This window comes from Gossypium arboreum, chromosome 10 (assembly GCF_025698485.1).
Source record: "Gossypium arboreum isolate Shixiya-1 chromosome 10, ASM2569848v2, whole genome shotgun sequence".
Lineage (NCBI taxonomy): Eukaryota > Viridiplantae > Streptophyta > Magnoliopsida > Malvales > Malvaceae > Gossypium > Gossypium arboreum.
The window spans coordinates 18,967,810-18,981,146 of record NC_069079.1 but is presented as its reverse complement, the minus strand read 5'-3'; the positions used below and the strand labels follow the sequence as shown (position 1 = coordinate 18,981,146).

Sequence of the window (13,337 nt, the reverse complement as noted above, 5' to 3'; positions counted from 1 at the left end):
GTAAAAAAATCCAATTAACTTTATTTGTGTGCAATAATGACAAATTATCTGATATTGTTAAAATAATTAGACTTATTAGTAGGGTTTAAAAGTGACACGTATATCATTTAAAATACAATAAAAAAAAGTATGTATTAGTAAATAAATTTATTATATTTGAAATCTAATTTTCAAAGAAAACATTTCAATGAGTTTATTTTATAAACGATTTTACCTATTATTTTATAATTATCCTGATTTGACTCACAACAATTGTGGAAAACCTATAGGAAAAGGAGCCACTCTATTATGATTATGATGAAGTTCTAACATACTATTTTCTAGTGCAAGCTGAGTTAATTAATAATCAAATCATAATTAATCAGTCACAAAGTCAGCAAAGTTTAGTAGGGCTCGACTCTTAAAATACAAATTTTTTATTTAAGTTTTATTTTATAATTTATAATTTTTAAAATAATAATGACAAAATTACATTTTAATCTTTTGAAAATGATAAAATTAATTTAATTTAATTCTTTTATTATAGTAAAATATAAAATTTAATTACTGCTCCCAAAGGAAATTTCTGACTTGTGTAAAAGAGTGAGATATAAAGAAGAAAGGTGATAGGATGTATTTTGATATGAAGAAGCAACTTCAATATGTGAACACTTCAAATTGTTATACCTAGTTTAGAAATTTGTACGCAACCAACATTTCCATTTTTATCAATATCTATCTTCTTCTTTTTTAACATTCTTTGCATTTGGGTTATAGAATATATAAAATCTTAATTATTAAGAGTTAATGAATCATTAACTCAAAGTGTCATTAACAGTAATATTTTTTTTAGTAACATACAAGGAATTTTTAATAAATGATATATTGTGGTTTAAGGCATTGTTGTGGTGGTGGCATAAAAATGAAAGTTATTTGCTAGGGTTGAGTTGATTTTGATTGAAATTGTTTATATAATTTAATTATATATGTATAGGATGTTGTTTTTAATAGTAGTAATTCAAATATATTATATGAAAAACTTTGTTATTGTTAGTTACAAGAGTGGAATGCAGTTTGTTTTATTGAAAATAATTTTTAGAAAATGACTTATTTTTCGGAAAAATTAATATATTTTGCTGTTTGGATAAATCTATGTAAAACATTTTTGTTATTTGGCATATTTTCTGAAAATATTTCATAAAAGTGGTTTTAATGAAACAAACATACATTTGAGATGTATGATAAAGAGTTTAAATAAAGTAGTGAATTGATTACAAAGTGGTGTTAAGGTGAAATTATAGTAAATAATGAATCTTCATGATTTTAAGGATTAAATTGTAACCTTTGTGAAATTTATACTTGAAACAAGAGAAGTGATATGCATGAAAATATTTTATGTGAAATAAGATATTATAATGAATTATTTGATTAAAGTGCTCATATGGTGAAAAATAAATTACATGGCAAAGAGACTAAATTGAAAAATGTACAAAAGTTTAAGTGTGAAACAATTTAATATGTGAATAAGGGAATTATGACAGAAGTTTAATGAATATGTTATGAGATGATGAAATATGCATAAAGTATTGTAAATGTAAAATTGTTGAAAAACATGGAATTTTTATGATAGCAATGACTGAATTGTTAAACTCGAGAAAATATGTGGATGAAATAATAAAAGTGAAATACATAGAAATTTGATAAGTGGAAAAGATTTTGAGATAAATTATATGATTAAAGTGTAACAAGAAAGAAAATTGATTTAATATGATTAATTACTGAATATTAAACTCTTATGACAAAAAGAACAAAATTGAAAATTTATGAAAGTTTATAAGAAAATATTTGATAAGTGAAGAATGTAGTAGAGTGTAACGCCCCAATTTTCGGGAATCCTGTGAATGTTGGCATAGGTTTAATTATGTTAGTGGGCCTCTAGAAAGCCCAAACTTAAGATAGAACCCGACAATTTTAGTTAATTTTTGTTCCATAAGAAAAAGGGGGTGAAATTATGAAATAGGACCTATGTGAAAATGTTTGAAAATGCTATAGGCTAAATTGAAGTGGCCAAATAAATAGGAGTGCAAAATAGGAGGATTTGCATGACAAACCTCCCATTTTACATGAAGTGGCCAACCATCATGTTGTTGTAGACAAAATGTACACTTGATATCCATAATTTATGGTACAAATTGATACAAATTGATAATAGGTTAGGTAAATGTTCCATGATAATGGGTTAGGTAAATGTTTCATGATAATAGGTTAGGTAAATGTTTCATGATAATGGGTTAGGTAAATGTTTCATGATAAGAATATCATGTATTTTGTATTAAAGAATTAAATGGATGAAATATGAAGTTTTATTAAAAGAAAAAGGGGTGAAAAGAACAAAGTTTTGTCCATCTTTGTTCATCATAGCTGAAAGTTAGAGAAGAGAAAGGAGAGGAGAAAGCTCTTGAGTGTTCGGTTATTAGGAGGAGGAAAATTGAAGGTAAGTTCTTGGTACCTTGCTTCTATTTTGAGGTTCATGAGTTCTTCTTGATTCTACCTTAACTCTTGAAGTATATTTTGATTTTTAGTTGTGTTGTGAGCATTTAGTCATGAATTAAAATGAAGGAAATGGTTGTTGTTTCATGTTCTTTTGATGAAAAATGGAAGATAGGTGAAGTTGAGCCAAACAAATGAACATGCATGTGCCTTAGATGCTAAAGGGAAAAATCGGCTAACATGTTGTGCTTTAAAATGATGAAATGGAGATTATACTTAAGTAAAATCATAGATATGTGATGATTGATTGGTGATATACATGTTTAAATAACAAGCATGCAAGTTAGGTGTGAAAGAGTGATTTGGTAATAAATCTGCTTGGGACAGCAGCAGTAACGTGACTTTGGAAAATCACCATAAATTGTGGGAGATGAGTTAGAAGCTACATAAATTATGTAATTAAAGGTTAATGAGTCTAGTTTCAAATGGAATAAACTAGAACATATTTTGAATTTTGTACAATGAGAAATTTGATTCGTAATGAAGAGTGGTCAGATAAGTCAAACAGTGAAACATGGGAAACTTTAAGAAAAATCTGGTATTGATTGGCCATACCAAAAATTCTAAAAATTTTATGGATAGAAGATATATGAGTCTATTTTCAGGGAAAATTAACGGCACTTGATTTGGAGTTTCGTAGCTCCATTTATAAATGATTTAGTGACTGTTGTTCAGGAAGACAGCTTGCAGTGAAATTATGATTATGTGGTAAACATTGACAAAAATTTGTTAATGAGTTGCTTATTGATTTCTTATAAGCTTACTATGATCTGTAGGTGTGGTTGGCCGAATATTGTAAGGGATTAATACGTAGTTCGTATTTGAATAGTTAGATTAACGTGTTAGTAATCCAATTGTAGGCGGTTCGTGTGTGGATCTCGTCAGCATATCGTCGCAAACAGGTGTGTAACTAACACCCTCTTTCTTAGTCTAGATCGGCAAAAGCCGAAAAGCTGAAATGCCGAAAATCGGTATTTTGTAGATTTGCGAGTGTGCGAATGCTCGTGAGGTAAATCGATTAATGTTTTTGGTAAGCTGCAATGTTTGGACTGCAAAGTGCATGATTTCTGTGCCCTCGATATTTTTGGGCTTAATAGGCCAAAATTGGAATGATGAGCCAACGGGCCCAATTCGGTAAGAACCCTCGGTACGTGATTCTGCTAGTACGTGAAAAATAGGAATATGCATGAAAAACCCTAAAAGCAGTTAACTTACTATAATACCCCTATGTATGGAAAATTACTGTTATACCCCTAGGTGCAAAATTACCGAAATACCCCTAGGTTAAATTGACCTAAATGCATGTTTGATGTTGTTATTTATCTGCATGCTATGTTGTTATTATCGATGCATGGACTGGGATATTGATGGAGGAAGTCTGAAAGTGGCTTGTCCACGCATCTTGGAGGCTTTGCCTCAATTTATCGTTAATCGAGCAAACAAGGTTGCAAGCTGTGGAGTGTTAAGTGGGTGGGTTGAGCTATTCCCCACATGGAGTGTATGGCTAGTACGGGTGGAGTGTAGTGGTTGGTGGGTTGAGTAGTCTCCCAAATGGGCTTGCATATGTTTATTGATGTTGCATGTATTTTGAAATGGGCCTATGGGCCATCTCATTATCTGAATAAGGGCTAAGGCCCGCTTTATTGTAATCTGAAAAGGGCTCGCCCAAGATTACTATTACGAACAGGCTTAGGCCCAATAGGCTTGAGCTGACTTGGGCTTTGAAGGGTTTTCTTACACACTGAGTTTCCTCAAACTCACCCTTTTATTTTCATCCACGCAGGAAATCCCCAACCATAGTGGGCTTGGAGCTGTGAGGGAATTCGGAGTGGCCACCCGTTCTGAAAGTTTGATTTTCTTCTGGTGAACTGGACATCCTTTTATTTACGTTTCAAGTTTTTGGGCTTTTAAATGTAATAAGGCCGCTTAATTATTTTTATGGTTTTAATATGTATTACTAAGATAGGTAATACTTATATTTAACTGTTGAAATTGGATAGCTTTAGGGCGCGTTTTCAAAAACAACAGTTGATTTCAAAATAACACGACAACAAGCAAAGCTTCCGCAATGAAAGTATTTTCCAAAATTAATCACTTTTCCTAAAAATGACTTAATCAAATCGGTTTCCTAGAAATATCCATGACGTTAAGGTGTGGCAATGGCGGTATGCATGTCTAGGACTGGATCCGAAGGAGCTTGGTACTTAGCAATCCGATGGACTCACCACCTCTTTTCCGGTTTCCTACGGTGCATGACTTCCATTCACTTTAACCCTTAATGAATTAATCTTTTGAACATCAAGTACGATTTTACGGACTTAGAATGGAAATTTTTTTACGTTTTGATGTGGCATACGGATCCGGCCATAACTTCTGGGCCGGGTTTGGGGTGCTACATAGAGAATGTAACATCCCAGTGCTTTGACCCAATGTTCGGGTTGGGCATAGGGGTGTTCTGATGAACAAAGTTTTATCAATTTAGAAAATATCTTACGAAAAAAATAATAAAATATTTTATAAGAATAATGGGATAATTTCTATAAAAGGTTTGATATTGAAACAAATGGAGCATTAAATAATATTTGTAATTTGTGTTATTTAATTGGAATAATTTAATAAAATTGTTTGAGAATTGAATTACATAACTATGAGGGAGGGATTTTATCAACCCATTATTGAAGAAGTATTGTGCAATAATTAAGTTAAGCAATGATGTGATCAAGACTTTTGAAAGTGAATGATCTTCAATATATTTGAAGTTAAAAACTTTTTGGGTTTAAATAATTAACCTTTAGGTTTAATGTGCAAGAGAAAAAGCATTGTGCTTATTTTGTAACTAAATTTTTTTTTTTGGGTGGAAATTTAAATTATATAATTATATTTATCGAATTATAATGAATTGGTAAAACCTTGTAAGTGTAGAATTGTGTAAACATTATTTTATTTCATCAATTCATCCAATTGCAAAATTAGTATTCTTTATAGATTTTGGTTATTGCTATTTCTTACATGCGAGAAGAGAAAATTAACAAGGGTAATTAAAGAAAAAGATTTGACGTTTGCCTCCCACAATTGCTGAATGCTGACTACTTGACGCACCTAATCTTGTGTACAAAAGAAATAATAAGAATTCTTCTTTATTTTATGATAATACACTAAAATTATCACAAAATTAAAAAAACCAAGAATGTTGCTTTCTATCGTGACTTCTCAGTTGCAAACCTTGCCGCTCTCCATCACCAAAGGCACGTGCCGGAATTCTACCGTCTTCATTTCCTTAGCGTGAGGTCCCCCGTACATGATTGTTTCCTCGCGAGCCCTCTTTTTTTCCACGCCTTTCAACCAAACCCCAAACAGTTTCAAGCTCCCCATATCTTCTTCACTGGTTTTTTCATCATCATCGACACCGCAGATACGGCCAGGATCTTCGCCGTTGATGGTGGAGCCACAGCTTCCTTGCCGCATGATGCCATTGATCTGATCCGGCTCCACTTTCACGCATTCAGTTAAAAAAGCGACCAGTTCGTCGCATTTCCTCTTGGCCTGGGCCAGCTCAATGCTTAGCATCTCCTTATCTCTTTTCAGTTTCTCGTTCTCTTCTGATAAATCGGCGAATTGATTCGTCTCCACCGATCCTGGATTCTTCGATTCGGGTGACGACGTGGAAGTGGATCCTAGGTCCTCTCCGGAGTTAGTCGGAGAGGGAGTTGCAGCACCAGATGTTTTGCCTTTCTCAGGAGCACTAGCCGGCGGTGATGTCACCGTCTTCCGACGACTGATTTTGGACAAGAGCTCTTTTTCCCCTCGCTTGAAGTTGTCGTTCGCGAATTCCCATTTGTCCGGAACAACCTTTCGAAATCCCTGGAAGAATACAGGAAAAGTTAAAATAAATAAAAATTGACCGCAACGTCGTAAGAAACGGTTAAGGAAATTTCATGTGTACGAAATGACGGTCATATCCCTCACCTAAAACCAGTTGGTAAAACTTTGTTTTAAAGATGAAAAAAATTCTTAAAATGAAAGAGTAGATGAGAGGTTAATGAATGGATCCCCATGATTCAACTTAAGGATCCCTTTTTAATTAAAATAATTTGTGATATATTTATTGACTACATCCATTAAAGCTTTGTGAAAGTGCAATCACATACATACAAGATTATAAATGAGGAAATTAAAGAGAACATACGTAAGTGTTGAGCTGACGGATGAAGCTGGAAAAGTTATTGTGTTTGAAATAGGTGGGAAGCAAATCCTTAGCAAAATCAGCAGTTTTCCAAACGACAAAAGAGGTGCCGTTTTCGTTCCAAGATATCACGTTGTCGGTGATCGGATCATCCACCAGCTGGTACGTTTTCGTCAAGAAGGGCGCCGGAACTGACCTTTGCGCCATTTCTTTCCCCCCAAACTATACTTACAAGAAAATCTAACAAAGAATATTAAAAAAAGAAAAAGAAAAGGAAAGGCAGGTTTAAAGATGAAGGAGGGCGGTGGGTATGGAGTTTAGAGAGAAGAAGAACTAAAGAGAAGAAGAGCGGTCAAGAATTCCCAACCCCAGCAATAGAAACCAGATAGGAAGAATCGGTGAACGATGGTTGGATCCCTTTCCATGAGTTAAAACAACCAACTCTCTGGGTTTTTGAATCTTAACAATACCATAACTTTGTGAAGAGAGATTTGTTTTGGTGAGTTGGTATAAAAGGAAGAGGAAGAGGAAATCCAAAAGGATAAATGGTTGGTTTCTAGAGAATTAGAGAAACAGGCGCCTTGTATTAAAGAAAAGGGAAGGTTCCCCCACTAGAGTATGTCTTTCATATTTAACTTTTTCTTTAGTAAATTAATTTTTGGATTCATTCATTTAAATAACATTGCTACAGGATTCCTCTATTGCACTAATAATGGTTTTCTTTTTTTCCCAACCTAACTCCCTCATATCTCTTAATATAAAACACACTTCTATGATTTTGGCAAACAAGAAAACTGAGAGTAACATTTGGGAAAAAACTATCATTTTAGTGTTTAAATGATTTATATATTTTTTTAAATCGATTTTCAAAAGTTGTTACTATATTTATTACAAAACAGCATGTTCTTTTAATAATTAAATTTTATTTTATAATCAAATAATATTTTATTAAACTAATATTATTTATAAACTTAATAATAAATAATGAATAATTAAAACTTATTTAAATTAAATAATTACATATAGGAGAGTCCATAGTGACACAATAAAAGTGGAAGCCATAAATTAATGAAATTAAGCATCATTTAAACAATTACTCATATTTATATAATTAAAATTTTTCATATTTTATTCAATTAAGTATTTATAATTTGTAATATATATTTATTATTAAAATATTAATATAAATATTTTTCAATAATATATTAAGAATATTGTTTAAAATTTAAAATTATTGTTAAAATAAAATTGTAATATTAAATAATTTATTATATTATTAAATATAAGTAATTTAATATTCAACATTATAATGTTTGCTGTTAATATTTTCAAATTTAAAATAATAATATTAGACTTTATTGAAGTTAATTTTTATTATTTAAATTGAATTCAAGCTAACTTGAAACATAAAAAAAATTTATCCAAGCTTGACCCATGGATAGGTCTAATTGAAATTTATTGACAAAGTAAATTTTAAATATAAAAACAAGTATACCCTCATTATTATTATTAAATGTATTTTCTATTTAATTTATTCAAGTGTTGTTGCAATCGAATTAAAGAGACTAATCAAACTAGCTGGACTGAGAACCGAACGATATACTAATCCGAGTAAAGGGATTAAACTAACCTATGTGAATCACTTGAAACCAATAAGAGTAGAAAATCAAGAAAAAAAAACAACACTTGAAATGATTTATAGTTTTTTTATAAAATTTTAATTGTTTATTTAATTATTATTGGACCAACAATTGAATCGGTTGAACCAATGGTCTAAGTGACTTGACTACGGGTCAGGTTTTAAAAACATTAATTTTCTCATTTCTTTATTTTTAATTTAAAAATAAATAAAATGAAATTACATATTAAAGTGATATAAAATTAAGTTTATTTGACTTTTTATAAAATTATATTTAACTCAAATAAAATTAAATGTTTAGAATTTATATTTAATTCAATTATATATTAACTTTGAGATTAATTTATTAAATTATTTAAATAAAAGTATTCAAGTTATCTTATTTAAAATATTCATATTTGTATAATTAAAATACTCATATTTTATTCCATAAAATATTTATTATTAATATATTAATATAAATATTTTTTCTATGATATATTAAGAATATTATTTAAATTTTAAAATTATTATTGTTAAAAAATATATTTAAAAATAAATATTATTAAAATTTTATTTTACTATTAAATATAATATTTTAATAAATTTAACATTTTCCATAAAAAAACCCTAAATTTAAAAAAATCTCATAAACTCCATTGAGATTAAACTTGTTCATTAGTTGAGTTGGAGCGACTAATTTTCATTGTTAGAAATTTAATAAAATTAATATATAAGTAGTTAAATTATTATTATAATTGAAAAGTATTGAATACAATAATGAACTAAGAATGGGTAAAGTTATGGTTGTATTTAAAATTCATTTCATAAATAAACTTTAGGAGAGTTGTGGATTTTTCATCAAACATTAAGGAGAGAAGTGAGTATTTTTGAGACCACATTGGATTAGTGGATTTTTCATCAAATCTTATGTTGTATTTTTCCTATGTGAAAAAAAAGTCTGATATGACGTTTTACTTTTTATTATGCTAGAGATATTTTTGAATTCACCACTCTAACATTTATTCTTCATTATATTACTAACAAATTTTTATTAAAATAATTGATAAATTTTAATAGTTATAATTTTGAAGAAAATTATATATTCTACATTCAACCATACACAAATGTTTTTATTTATGATATAAAATTTTTTATTATTAAAGTTTACAAGTATAAATATATATTCAAATAATTACTAAACTATTATAATATATTTGGGCTAAGTATAAAGATAAAAATTAAACTGAGAATTGGATCCATTTACACTACTGAATTAAAATTACTTTCTTTTACTTGTTGAATATTTAAAATTTCCTTCCTTTCTTACTCCAAATTTAAACCGTCTTAATTATTACTAATAAATTTACCAATTATCATAACTTTACTAAAAAAGTACCAGTTTTGATTCAAATTTGAAACATGTATTATGAGTAATAGTTGGAATCAATTTTTTCATTTTTCCAAAAATAAAAAAATCTTGATCAACATTTTCAACTTGAATAGTAAAATTAATCCGATTAAATTCTATTTTAATTAGTAAGTATATATTTACATAAACCTTATTTTTTTTAAAAAAATAAAAAAGTAATATTTTAAAATAAAAAGAAAAATGAAGATGGGGAAGCAGTGTCGAAATAATAAAAGAAAAAAAATAGAAATAGAGAAATAAAGAGATTGCGTAAAGCGGAAAATCTCCAAATAACAAAGGAATAAGGAATTGAATCACCGATTATTTTTGACTTCCTCATCCATTATTCCACTGGTGGAAACATATACTTGAAAACGTATGTCTTCTCTAAGCTGCTCCTTTTTTTTTTTTTTTTTTTTCACTTTTGAACATTTTAACTTATTTAGTATTAAAATGTTGTTTGAATATTTTGAGTTTTATCATGGATAATTATAATATATAAATCTTTAATCTTATCATCTACTTCGCATCGCATCTATTATAGTTTTTTTTTTTTTGTAAATGATTTAATTCTATTAATCTTGATATTTTGAAAATTTCAAGAGATATAATTTATTTTAAATTTCCTCCAGGAAGAACTCCGGATCCAAACAACCATTCAACATAAAAAGAAGTTATTTTTGTAAAAGACGAAAATATCAGATTGCAATGGTTTCTATCATCCCTTCACACCAAATAATATAAAGCCATTTTAACATATAATGCAAACCAATCACTACTCCCAAATTTATATTTAAAAAAAAAAAAAAACATGAATCATGATAGGATTAAGCAATCAAAATTCCATTTTTACTGAAATAAACAAAAGGCATCGTTGTCATAAAAGTCTGGTGAGTTGAAAGAAGTAGGATTTCTGTTTTGTCTTTGGTTCTTCTTTACTCTTCCTTTGTCTTGTTCTGCAGCCACCCATTTTTGTATTATAATGACCTACTTTTTCCTCTTATTTCATATTTCTATCATTCTTAATACCACAAAATAAATCGATTTCAGCATAAAAAAAACAACTGAAACAACACACAAGCAATGAAGTGGTCAGAACCAGCACTCCATTAAAGTCGGCTTTTGTTCTCTTTTGTATTTTTTTTACTCTAGAAGCTTTTATCCACGAAAATATTTCTCTGGTCAAACATTAATAATTTCCGTTTTCCGGCTAAGCTGCTTCATACATTTGACATTCCAATGCTTTTACTTTTTATTGGTTTTATTATCTTCTTTTAATTAGAATAAAACATTATATTTTGTTTGACTTAAAAATACATAATTGAATAAATCAACATATTGCTAAATCCATCTAGGTTCGAAGGTCCTCTCGAAATTTAAGAGGATTTGAACAAAAATATTAGACCCGAAATATAAGTTTGGGCAAAAAAAAAAGACTCATTTAAAATAACAGCTGGGCTCGAGTTCGACCCGTTTTTATGTTAATAATACTTTATATTATGTTATTTTTATATATTATGTAAATTTCAACACATTAAAATTTTTTGACTATCTGAAGAATGCTTTTCTCATTAAAATTAGGTTTAATCTTATTAAAAAACCTGATGAAGTTTGGGTGCAAGTGCTTAGAGCAAAATATAGATGGAAGGGCAAATTGCCTATCTCTTTATATAAAGGAAACGCCTCACAAAATATAGATGGGTGCAAGTTTAGGTGCAAGGGAGTTTGTGGAGTTAGGAGTATGGTCTGAGATGGTGTAATATGGAATATTGGGAATGGTGCAAGTGTTGATTTTTGGAGGGATAACTGGATTAAGGATTGGATCCACCTGCTTTTAACAGTTGTTCAAAGCTCAAATGCATTCCTAAGCAGCATGTCCCTGTGAAGGAGTTTGTTTCACCGAGTGGAGATTGGAATTGGCTTATCCTTAATTCGGTTCTGCCACGCCCAATCATCCTAAGCGTCTCAACTTATAAGCCTCCATTAGGTTATGACGTTGTTGACTCTGTAGGTAGGGTTCATGACAAAAAAGGTGTGTTTTCAGTGCAATCTGCCTACGCTACTAATTGTGGGATGGAGTTGTAATAGCCCCAAATTGGGTCTAGTTGGAACAGAGGTTTCGGGACCACAAAATCCGAGATAGAAATAATTATTTTATGATTATTTTGAGGTCTATGATATGATTGCATGATTGTGTGAAAATTTCGTGAAGAAATTCTATGCATAAAGTGCTCAATTTGAAGTTGGGGACTAAATTGAATAAGTTGCAAAACTTGCATTCTAGAAGTTTCTAGTATGAAATTGCTTTGAAATATTAATTAGGAGGTATTAAATAGAAATTTGACTAATTTCTAAGTGATGGACAAAAATTGGATATGGATGGAATTTTTGAAAGTTTAGTAAGGAAGGGCATTTTGGTCATTTGGTAATTAAAAGAAATAAAAAGGGAAAATAAAGCCAAAATTGACTCATCTTTTTCATGGAGGTCGAAATTAGCATGGGGGAAGACATGGCTAGGGTTTTCAAGCTTTCCAAGCTCAATAGTAAGTCCGTTCTAACCTCGATTTTCAAGTTCTTTACGTTTTTGGAATCCCGGTAATTTGATTAAGCTTATTCTAGCAATAATTTAAGCTAGGGTTCATATTTGGAAAAATACCCATAGGTGAAATGTGTTTATTTTGATGTTTTATGATGGAATATGAGATTTTAAATTATGTCAGGCAACTTGTGCTACTCGGTTTTGAGTGAAAACGAGTAAAATGGCTTAATCGATAAAAATACCTAATAGTCATAAGTATAAGTTAGAGTGAGAATTTGATGTTGCCATAGAAGAGAAAAGTGATCAGCATGTTATAAAACATAAGAATAAGGGATGAAGTGTAATTCCCGAGCCTAGGGGCAAAAGTGTAAATATGCAAAAGTTTAGAGGTAAAATTGTAAATTTTCCAAAGTTTGAGTTAAGGATTGTTTTAAATATTACGTTAATTAAGTAAGTAAAATATGATGTTTTAGATCCCGGAAAACGAGATTTGAACCTAGAATGAGAGAAAAATCGAAAATTGGGAAAGTTGGTTAAATGGCCGTTTTAGTATCGAGGTAAGTTCATATGTATAATAAGCATTAATTTATGCATGTTTCAATGTAAAATTGATATATTTACTATGATTTCTGAGGTGTTGAAAGTATGTAAGTTGGTATGATAATAATATCTGTTAATAATCTTTGTAATTTATATTTGAAAGTTAAATTTAGTGAATTAATTGAATTATGTTAAATTAAATGATTATGGTGCCAAGTTTATGAATTGATTTAAAATATGTCTATGGTACATGAAGTGCATTGAATTATCATACATAAATGTGATTTCTATGATTATGGATATTATGGGAAATTGTAAGTTCATATGATTTTTAATAAGGCAATGTGTAATTTAATGTTATTGCCTTGATATTAAATGAGATGTAAGTTTATATGTAAGTAATACATCAATATTAGTTGTATTATGATATTTTATAATAATATTGGAAATATGTTTGTGGATAATTACTTGATTGGTGAAATTGTTGGAAAGAGAGAAATACGGTTGAACCTTGGAA

General features: G+C 29.5%; 1 protein-coding gene and 1 long non-coding RNA gene across 2 annotated transcripts; one reads left to right on the top strand and one right to left on the bottom strand.

The window, feature by feature from the left end:
- The first annotated feature begins 2,304 nt into the window (after positions 1-2,304).
- LOC128282575 (uncharacterized) lies at positions 2,305-4,554 on the top strand. Its single transcript, XR_008272900.1, has 3 exons — positions 2,305-2,473; positions 3,390-3,431; positions 4,313-4,554. It is a non-coding gene; the product is annotated as an uncharacterized LOC128282575 (long non-coding RNA).
- An 899-nt stretch (positions 4,555-5,453) lies between these two features.
- LOC108487575 (heat shock factor protein HSF24-like) lies at positions 5,454-7,378 on the bottom strand. The gene is made up of 2 exons (XM_017791948.2): positions 6,716-7,378; positions 5,454-6,390 (listed from the first exon to the last, which is right to left on the bottom strand). Exons 1-2 carry the CDS (start codon positions 6,917-6,919, stop codon positions 5,740-5,742), a joined length of 855 nt encoding a protein of 284 aa, XP_017647437.1. The 5' UTR covers positions 6,920-7,378; the 3' UTR covers positions 5,454-5,739.
- Between the last annotated feature and the right edge of the window lie 5,959 nt (positions 7,379-13,337).

What these genes read in the sequence shown, in the direction of transcription:
- LOC108487575 (XM_017791948.2), bottom strand. Translation starts at nt 6,919, where the DNA reads ATGGCGCAAAGGTCAGTTCCGGCGCCCTTCTTGACGAAAACGTACCAG. An exon ending in TCCGTCAGCTCAACACTTAC is followed by an intron (nt 6,391 to 6,715) that starts GTATGTTCTCTT and finishes GTATTCTTCCAG; the next exon opens with GGATTTCGAAAGGTTGTTCC.